Below are 10,828 nucleotides of genomic sequence, written 5' to 3'. Positions count from 1 at the left end.
TATTGACACTAGAAGCTTAAGATTACCTGTAATAATGATGTTTCCCTCATAATTAAATGCACAGCTGAAAATTTCATCTGTGTGACCTTCAAGAACCTAATTCATTCATGAAAAGATATTGTCAAAACCAAACATTTATCAACATACTACATTAAATACTAAGCGGCACAGAGGTGAAGATTTGGCAGGTGCAACAACTTGATAAAAGGGATTAAGGCTATTTTTGCCCCTGGATAAAAAAGGGAAAATATGTAAATTGGTAGATGTTGTGGAGGGAAAAGCAGTCTCAATTTGCTCAATCAAGAGCGCAAGGTGGTATCGGTATTGCTCAACAGGGCTCATAAGGTAGTGATGGTATTGCTCACCGAGTTCGCGAGGTGTTCTGGGTAAATTGAGTCACGAAGCAGAAAGTCACAAGAAGCATCGATACACCTTATTCCAAAATGGCCGCCATTTAGATATTCTTTTGTTTTTATTTAAATTAGACCTTGATGCCTCGTTCAAGGAAAAATATTCTTTTCAATTTTCAGCTCAAGAACGAGGCATCAAGGGCTAATTTGAATAAAGACAAAAGAATATTTAAATGACGGCATTTTGGAATAAGGTCTATATCAAAGTGCTGTTTAGCATAACGATTGAAGGTGAGTGATTTTTCGAATGTTTATTTTAAAAATCAAAGATTATACATGTAATATCTGATAGAAAATCATATTGCCTGGGTTAGAAATCGATTTTTCAGGCACAAATCAGAAACAGACTGAGGCTACAGACTCTGCTAGACGCAACCTCAGAAAGAAAAAGCATAGTCTCAGTATCCACATTCTCAAACAATCTTCGATCATATTTACAACAGTTTTTCACAGATACTATTAATCAGCGATCCGAATATCATAACCGAGTTTTGTTCCTATTTTATGGTATTTCAAGGAACCGTGGAAAGAAACACATGGATAAAACAGATACCGACGAAATGATGCCTTCTAATTAATATTCCTCTTCCTGTTTTACTACCATATTTTCAAAGAATTTACCATAATTTATGTAAATCGCTTTTCAATTGATAGCGCATCAAATCAACGTAGACGGAAATTGAAAATAGATGCTGTTTGTTGTTGCCCATCCTTTTCTTGCATCTTTCACTTTCATTTACCCACCTAATTACATGTAGCGTAATATGAAGACATCACAATGGCTGTTTTTTCACGACAGCCACTGTCTCGCTTAACATTCCTGAAAGTGATTTGTTTGCAGACTTCGTTAAGCGACAATACTATGTATAGCACGCCTCTTATATTTCCGATTTGAATAACCGCAAGCGACTCCTCATTGGCCGAAAGTAATTGCCAACTCGCTTAAGGTACTTTGAAGGCTTAAATTTAATGAGAATTCCATTGAAGTTTTCCGACTCACTTGGAAAAGCAACTGTTTTCACGCGATTTCCGGTTGTCACTCGCTAAGGGACCCTACAAACCGCTGGTGAAAACACGGCCAAAGTGTAGCACATATTAATTGGAAACAACCTCAACTGCCATCCATATTAGGGACCTTTAGATTCTACGACGAGGACGAGAACGAGCTAGTACGAGTTCTCGCTGTCCGTTCTTAGCGAAAATACTTAGCAAATTTATATTTCGTACGATTAATCTTACCATTTCTTTGCAGTATAGGTTGCTCAGTTATTCTTATTGCTGGTAACTGAGCCTTTTTGCTGATTGAAAAATGCCAAAACAGCTACCGCGTTGTTGACTTGTTTTGACGCGACTATATTTATAGGGGTCACACTAGGCACTAAGTCTGTCTTGGCCTAAGTCCAGTTAAGTCATCCTAAGTCCGCTTAAGCGTTCAGACATATCTAGAAGACAAATTCTTTCCGTGCAAAGCTGCCATCATTAACGATAACGATCCATTTTAGCGAAGAAGTTGAGATCAAAATGAGACCGAGAAGCCGTAAAATCGCTGTAATTGCGACTGTTGTCTGTTTATTAAATTTACAAAAGTTGATCAGCCAACTAACCTTACAAAATCTTATGTTCCTTCATGAAAGAATGATGGAAGATTTTGTCCAAGAGAGTGAAAGCCTGCTTTTTCTGACCGCCCTACTTTTGAGCGTTCACTGAAGACGAGGTAATTTTCGGCACATAAGAAGAAGAGCGTGGGCCTGGCCAAGACAGGTTTGATGTAATGCTAGCATCATCTCGGCTGAATGTTCTTTGGAAACCAAACTTTCGAATGGAACGTGAAACGTTTGACGAGCCTTGCCGAATTCTATCTGATAAAACACACGATTTTGAAATTTTCTTAACACAGACTTAAGAACTGCTTAGGTCGTTTGAGTTTGCCGACACTAAGACAGAAATCACACTTCTGTGGCTTAGCGCTTCACACCTGTCATTTTCACCAAGTCGACTTAAGATATTACTAAGTCAGACTTAGTGGTCTAATGTGAACCCAACAATTGTTGCAAAACCTCGTACTAAAATGACGCCGGTATCACGTTTTTCACGCCAAAATGACGCTAGTTTGCGCGCGCTCACTGTTATTCTATGAGAAACTATTGTACTCGTAGTCGTTCTCGTCCTAGAATCTAAGGCTCTCTATTATCGCAGGCGGGGGCAGATGTAGTGAAAACTATTACTACTACTCCCGGGGGAAGTACTGCCATATATGGATAATAGAGGTATGTGCCGCTGTGAAGGGTATGGTTTTCAAGCAGTTTACTCTAGGATAGAGTACATAAATCATAGCCTTTCGGTCTAGAACAGGGTATCACGAAACTGACCAGTCGGTTGAAGATTTTATCAAGACTAAGGAAACCAGAAATTCCCACTCAATAATATAAAAAAATCAAATCGGTAAAGTTTAAGTTTACCTAACTCAGCCTCAACAGTGTCAATAAATGGCTATCATGAAACACCTCTGGATATTATTAACTGGCAAGAATCGGAATTTAGACGGAAATCGGTGGGAGTTTACTCTAGTATAGGGTAGCAAAATTCAGCTGAACTAGCTCTGGTATAGGCTAAGGGTTCCAGGGTCCCAGCGGCACATCCCCACCCAGAAATTCCTAAAGAGCCCCCCATCCTCCCCCGCGCTACTACTACCCCATGGCAGGTCTTAATAGAACTTAAATTAACACCTGATCGTTAAACAGCTTTTAAACTTACCGGTAAGAATTGAACAAAAAGTATCTTTTACCTGTGTGCATTTTCCTGAAAAAGGGTCCCAAAGCCTAGCTGTCTTGTCGCTGCTGGCTGTGAGGCATCTTGTACCCTGAGGACTAAATGTTATCTGAAATAAAAAGAGGAAAACGTTATCATACAGAAATAGGTTGCCATGGATGGAGATCATCTGCATGCATTTATCAATGATATGTTTTACCATTTGTACATGCAAACTTAAATTTCTTCATATTTTAAAAATGAAATTAAATCGAGCTAGTGTTTCGATCGACCATAGACCAAATCGGCTAACTCAATGTCGTCCCAGATTCAAACCTCCCAAAGTTAAGATTATTTGTGTATTGCATTTGCATTAAAATATAGCATTCACATTTAAATGATGCGGAAATACCTGTAATAAAACGTTTCATTCCCAAAGGGTTTGAATTGGGTACAACACAGAGCTACCCGATTTGGCCTATTGTCCTTCTTCATCTCGATTTTACCAGGAGGATTACCCTAACCATTCACAACCAAGCATTTTCAGGGTAAGGACAAGGGAGACATCCCATTGTTTTGTAAATAATATTGTTGGAGGAGGAGGCAGTGTGGCCCAGTGGTTAGGGCAGTTGCCTTGAGATCCGGACCTCCCGGGTTCAAGACCCGCTCCGACCACTCGTTGAATTTGATCCTGGTAGTCCCTGGTTCAACTTCTCAGCTGCACTTGTAAATAGCCAACTGGTTTGCTTCCGGCCAGTTGGGATTCTTAACGGTTGTTGTTGTTGTTGTTCTGTTCCGTCGTTTCGTTAACTGTGTTTCATTGAACCTGAAAAGCCCCTATGGGGAGCGGTCAATTAAGTACGTATTGTACGTATTGTTGTGACCAATATCGTCTAATCACACAACAATAATATTGTGATATGAAACCCTTTGCCGGCTAGCATCCATTAAGGCGTTTTTACCCGCTGCTTTCGTGAATCTTTTGTATGTGATTAACAAATAAAGAAGCCTGTGATCTGTTCTGTTGTAAAACACACAAGAAGGGGAGAAAACACGGAAGTGCAGGGGACAGTATTAGACGAGTGTTTTCGTACTTCTTAAGTGCTGTATCTACTTTCTAAGTGCTATATAAAAGAAACGATTGCAGGCGAGGCTTCTTTAGTTGTTTTATAAGAAACAATTTCTTAATTTTCTCACGCATCCGGCTAAATTTTCAACTTTGTTTTCCAAATCCTTCGGGTGACGTCAGCCGTGCGTCTGTACTCTCATAAAGCACCCTGTTTTCAAAACCACAGCGCACGTTTTATTGAAACTTAAGTATAATTTTAGTAATTCAACTGTTGATGTTTGTCGGTTATTTGTCAGTTTAGTCTACTGATTTCACTTTGATTTTTCAATTAATTACCAGCTTACAACAAAGCAGAGAAGGCCAAAGGAATATGGTCATAAGATGCAGATAGTCAAAGAGGACAGATGAAGCAGGTAATCAACTAAGATTGTAATTGATAATGCTTTAGCACATGAATTAACCCTGTTAGTTTTCCTTTTTTCATTTGCCGCCACTAAAATGACTTCTAGACTAATACTTGCTAGCTATAGATTGCATAAAAGCTAGTCTAAGAGCTGCAACTGCCTTAATACTTAAACATGCCATTCCACTGCCAATTATTCAAGGGAAATGCCATAATAGCAAAGAGCAAGAATGGAAGACTTCGAAATGCGAGACACTTTTGTCTGTCCTTACCATTCTTCATCCATAACTCCTCCATTCCCAGACACAGTTGCAACAAATGTTGTCGAGTTCAACAGGTAATTCCCCCGACCGCTCTCAAGGGACCTTGAGTATCTCCAAGCGCTCTCATGCGCGAATCGATAAGCAAAATAATTTAATTACAATTAAAATGGATCTTTTCACTTTGTCAAAGCCGTTATAGTGCGTGAAGGCACTGACGCAGCAAACGGACCATCGAAACAGTTCGGTCTTTTCCTCTCGGGCCGAGGTCACGCAACGCTGCTTGTCACAACAGCTGTTGAGAACCGGTTTTTCGATTTGTCCAATCAGAAACTCCCTCGAACGTAATGCCCAATCAGCGAACTAGGACAAATTCTGTCCCAATTTGATGCCATGAAAATGAGGTTCTGGGGTTGTGCGACCAGAGGCTTTTTTTCGTCCTCGACCTTTGATTTGGAATCGCTGAGCGTTCTCTCCGACCTTGAAAAACAAAATTCCTCTGGCACCCAGAGTAACTGGATAATGATTTATCCGGTAGATAGCGCTATCCATCGTTTGAACTACTGGGGCCAGATGATTAAATTCATCCACAGAAATATATTTTGTTCCTGGAAAAATGACCAAACTGTTCTCAACCAAATGAGTAATTCCAACATTTGGATTATTAATATTAGGTCATTTGAAGGAGTATAGGAAAGGAAGAGCAGGCCAATTGAACAGAGGCAGAATGTTTGGATGGAAGACACTGGCATTCAAAGTAATCCACGTTAAGTCTAAACGCCTTACATACATAACTACAATGCCCTCCAAGTTAGTGGAAAAACATGTAAAAATGTTTCGGAACTATAAAATTACCTTTGAAATTTCTCCTTCGTGACCCTCTAATTTACAAAGACAATGATGTGTTAGAGCATTGTAAACTCTTCCAGTACCTTAAATAAGAAAAAAACGGTAAAATAAAAAGCACTAAGTTACGATGTCAAGGTTATCATTAATAACCCTTTCAGCCCTGAGAGTGCCCAGTGGCACTTATAGATTTTACTCTGTCTAACGCCAGACGATTTTACTCGTCAATGGGGAACCCCTTAGGGCTTAAAGGGTTAAAACAAATCCACAAAAGTGACCAAAGATTGCTTATGTTCTGTTCTGGAAAAAATTAATAAATAAGTTTGATTGTAATGATTAAATGCCATTTAACTGAATCAACGACAAGGAGCAAACTTGCTAAGTTATTTTGCGCCATGCTAGTGTAGCACTTATAGAGATTACTTCATGGAAAATGCGCGCGTATACGATTTTTATTCATGAGTTGAGTAGTATCAGAAAACGAACGAGTGAGTGCAGCGAACGAGTGAGTTTTCTGATACGAAACAACGAGTGAATAAAAATCGTACAAAGCATTTTCCATGCCGTAATATGTTTATTTCATAGGTACTGAGGTTTTTTTTCGTGGTAGTGTTTGATAGTCAAATTTATTTCGCACAAATGGAATGGGACGATGAAAGCAATAAATAGCTAGTGGTTGAAAATAGCCCAACCGACAATTTAGTTAATAAAATTAACAACACTTGCTGTGTTTCAGATATTCCAGAGTAGTCCAAAGTGAACAGTGTTTTCGTATTCATTGCCGTTTTTAGTGCGGACGGAGATGATAAATTCGGTTGATGTATTCAGTATTCATTCAGCTCACCTTCACCTTCGACCTTCGTTTTCAAAATTCGTTCAAGCAATCGTACATCTCGTTCAGGTTTTTGAGCGGCATTTCTGTTTTCTTGTTCTAAAATAAATTCCTCCACTGAGCAAACAGAAGCAGACCTTCCCTCGGCCAGTTTTCAAAGCGCGCGGTTTTTGTGCAACGGCTATCGGATGACGTTCCATTCGATACGTTCATTCATCACCAGTGAAATTTCGTCGTTCATGTTGCAGATTGGACGAACGACATTTATTCACAGTGAAATTTTGTCGTTCGTGTTCCTGATTGGGTACATTTGGAATCAGTACGAATTTTATTCCCTGTGATTTTCGTGGATAAATCTCAGTACCTATGAGATAAAATAATGTATTGCATGTGTTTTGGCAGATGTTATTAGCGTTCTTTGTGCATTTGTGTGTTTTCACTGTTGCTTATGGCCAAGTGTGCAGGGCCTTGGGGTTTCAGGGGAATGGTAGTTAGTTGCCAAGGTGTTATGCGAACACACAAACTTGTGATTGTGGATTTAATTTACTCAGAGTACGTGGTGTGCTCTGAAATTTTCGTGCTCTCCCACTGGGCTAATGGAATCCATATTAATTTTGTTTTTCCCGTCGACCGTATCAGTTTAGACAGCTACACTTTGTTACATTCTACGCCGATTATAATAATTTATGGTTAAGGTAAGGTAAAGTCTGCTAATAGCCTAGAGGGCCCACCAGGCCGGCGCTTATCTCCGGTTTCTGTAGCATGAAGCGACTAGGAGTATTTCTACTCCCCCCTGGATGGGATGCTAGTCCATCGCAGGGTTACCCCCAGCATTTTCGCCGCGGTACTCATTTATACACCTGGGTGGAGAAAGGCACCGTGAGAGTAAAGTGTCTTGCCCAACAACACAACAGAATGTCCCCGGCCAGGACCCGAACCCAGTCCACTGACCATGAGGCCACCGTGCCTCCCTACACGGCAGGTCTAATTTGCAAGTCGCAGGTCGCAGGTCGCGGGTTGCTGGTAATTGTTTCACCAATACAGAAAATATCCTAAACATTCTTAAAAGCTAACTTTAGGCCTAATTAGGCCTAAACAAAAGTTTTTAGGCCTTAGGTTAGCTTTTATGAATGTTTAGGATGCTTTCTGTATTGGTGAAACAATGACCTGCAACCCGCGACCTGCGACCTGCAGATTAGACCCGCCGCCCCCTACATAATAATTAATGACCAATCACCATTTGCATATTATCAGGAGCTCATGAGTAGGAGCGAGCAACTCCCATATATTCCTGTCACGGCGTTTTCACAGACCGGTTTATTTTTAGATTGAATTTCTCGCGAATGAGACTCCGCATGAGCCCGACGACCAATCACAGGAAACTAACTTGACGTCATAGTGTCACCGAACCGGAACTGCCGCCAAAGGTAGTCCAAAAATAGATTGGTCTGTAAAAATGCCGTGACACAGGCTTAGTATAGGAGTTGCTTGCTCTTATTCATGGCTCCTGATATTATTCAATGTTTGAGACACGTTATCTAAATGTCTGCAGTATCTATGTTGGCTGTGTAGGCAGGACTGTTTGCCCAATGGTGGTGCTTGGCAACGCTTTGGCTTTGCCCAGCCCTTCTCCAGGGCCATTGTTCTGTTTCATTAATCTGTCAGCATACGTCTTCCATGATGCCCTCCATTTTAAACTGTGCAGCTTATCCAGGCTCCTCTTCTGGACATCTTGTAGCTTCCCTACAGGCAGGTCCACTTCTGCTGCATCATGGGGTGCCACATCATCTCATCAAAACCTTTGGAGATTGGTCTAGTGATGCCTACCAGCGGTATACGCCCATTAACCTTCATACCAGGGTTTCCAGTCAGTTGGCATAGCAGGTGCAATTGTGTTACATCATGTGGAGGTGACTAACCCAACTAAAAGGGTTTAGTGCCTATTAACAAAGTTGACAACTAGGAGCGTACTTACCAAGTTGTTTGGTGCAGCGTATGTTAGCATTTCAGACATTTTATAGTGTATTGCATGTTTTGGACCTTCGTAAGATTTTTCAGCTCTTGTGTGTATTCACTTTTGACCTGGTGTGCAGTGCACGCAATCACCACTTAACATAAATGTGAATCTCTAGACGCTTCGTTGAATTGAAGGAAACATATGGGGAGTTTTCATGACTGTAATTATATCTGACAGGTGGATAATTGATCCAAAAGGTCTAGATACAAGCAGCAAACTAGACAGTCGTAGGAACAGTAAAACTTTCTTTAGGTTACCAAACATGTTTCGACGGTATAACCGTCATCATCAGTGTTACAAAGTTTAAAATCATCGTTGAATTTAATCCACGTACATTAAATGGGAGAAACTCAGCCTCAGTCAACAGGTTTAATACATAAACCTGACTCTCTCCCTATTGTCCTTATATGTTCCTTATTCAAACTCTTAAGTATGTAATATTGTCACGCAATGCAACGAACTTTGTAACATCGCGCTATTTAAATTCAACGATGATTTTTAATCTTTGTAACACTGACGATGACGGATGTACCGTCGAAACACGCTTGGTAAATTAAAGAAAGTTGTACTGTTTCTACGACAATCTGACATGTACCTTGAGAAGCTGGTTTCTGCTAGAAGCAGCTTTATGTGCTCACCTTTCTCTTCACTTTGTGTGTAAATGTCCTAAAAATCAGTCAGACTAACGTCTTATGCAAGTCTTATTTAACCCATTGCCTCCTGGCAGTGAGACGACTATTACCCACCATTGGGGGCCGCTTTAGGTGTGAATGGGTTAACCCATTCCCTTCTGTGAATGAAACCCACATTATTATACTCTGTCTAATGCCAGCAAGTAATTAGGGGATGGTTAAGCGGTGAATGGATGATTATCCCAATTTTACATGCACCTAGAAAATATTAAAAAGTGCACAGAGAGACAGAGCTTTACTTAAAGTTTTTTAGAATACTTGGAAACATAAAGCAATCTTCATCAAAGCAATGATTGCTTACCATCTGCAGATGCTGTGGCAATGTACTGACCGGTGTAATCAAAACATACATCTAGGACTTCATCATCATGACCTCTGTCCATCAAACAAAACAAGCCAAAGATAATTAGAATTATTATAGACGATGCCAAAAGAACTCCCTTCCCCCACCCCTCTTTCCCAACTATTGGGTAAGGGGGACCTAAGTGAATCCAAAGATGGAGCATAATAAGCATATACCACAGCATTCAGACTCAGAAAAATGAAAAACTGAAAGCATCTTACTACGAATCTACAATTTTCATGTATCTCAGATAAATGAGTAAAGCCCCTCGTATATTTTAATAAAAGGAAATTGTACACGTCGCTGTATTGGAAGCTGTAGTCCCATTGCTGTGATAAATTATATCAAAGTAAAACTCAATATGATACATATATTGTCTCTATCATATTGTTTTTGCACTGTTTGTAAGTAGCTTGGACAATTTCTTGTCATGCAACTTGTTGGCTTACTGCTTGTAGGTTGCTTTAATGAACTGGGCCGTTTAGTCTTGCAATGTTTCTTTTTTGGTTCAAAACTGACCGATTTGACCTCGGAGGCTTGGATCTACGGAAAAGTGACATCACTTTATACTCATTTTAGAAATTAAAATTTCAGCGTCTCAATTCAGCTTACTATACATGCAAAACACTAGGTTAAAAGTCTGAAAGCCCGAAACTCACCCAAACACATGGATTGCATTCTTAAGCTAGTCAGTCTTTGACGTAATTAATTTTTCTCCTCGATCCAGCTCTCTAAAGATTTTAAAGTTAGCATGGCGGACCATGAAAATAGGAAAAGTCGGGTAGACTTTCATATACAACACTAAAATGGCGCGAGACAAAAGAACCCTTGTTATTCCGATTACGAATGATTTGTCCTTTTGTTTTAAGGACACAGAAGATTTTGGATCCGGTATTATATGAAAGACAAGACGAAAATTCAAGTTCAATTAAACAGGTGTCTTCTTTAAATCAAAGCCTAAAACGTGGCTCACTTAGTGTTTAGTTTTGATATCCAAAGAAAAAGAAGAAGTGAATTTTTGGTCATAGATACTGTTGCATCTAAATTATTTCTTTATATTATTATTGTCTAGCACCATAGCAACATAAATATATACCAGGTTACCTTAAGGTTCCAATACATTGTCCCGTTCTAGAGTCCCATATTTTGCATGACTTGTCCTGCAGTGGACAACACAAAAAAATGATGCCACTTACAATAAAGAAATG

At 39.8% G+C, this 10,828-nt stretch overlaps 1 protein-coding gene across 1 annotated transcript in view; it reads right to left on the bottom strand.

The window, feature by feature from the left end:
- The window catches only part of LOC138028981 (dynein assembly factor with WD repeat domains 1-like), a 45,944-nt gene that overhangs the window by 611 nt on the left and 34,505 nt on the right, over nt 1-10,828 (bottom strand). The window contains exons 12-16 of the mRNA XM_068876636.1: nt 10,725-10,780; nt 9,579-9,652; nt 5,746-5,822; nt 3,196-3,288; nt 27-96 (exon numbers count right to left, since the gene is read on the bottom strand). Coding sequence (XP_068732737.1) covers nt 27-96; nt 3,196-3,288; nt 5,746-5,822; nt 9,579-9,652; nt 10,725-10,780 — 370 coding nt within the window. The remainder of the gene's footprint in view (nt 1-26; nt 97-3,195; nt 3,289-5,745; nt 5,823-9,578; nt 9,653-10,724; nt 10,781-10,828) is intronic.

This window comes from Montipora capricornis, chromosome 13 (assembly GCF_036669925.1).
Source record: "Montipora capricornis isolate CH-2021 chromosome 13, ASM3666992v2, whole genome shotgun sequence".
Taxonomy (NCBI): domain Eukaryota; kingdom Metazoa; phylum Cnidaria; class Anthozoa; order Scleractinia; family Acroporidae; genus Montipora; species Montipora capricornis.
Note: the sequence above shows the minus strand (reverse complement) of the source record. Positions and strands in the feature narration are given on the sequence as shown.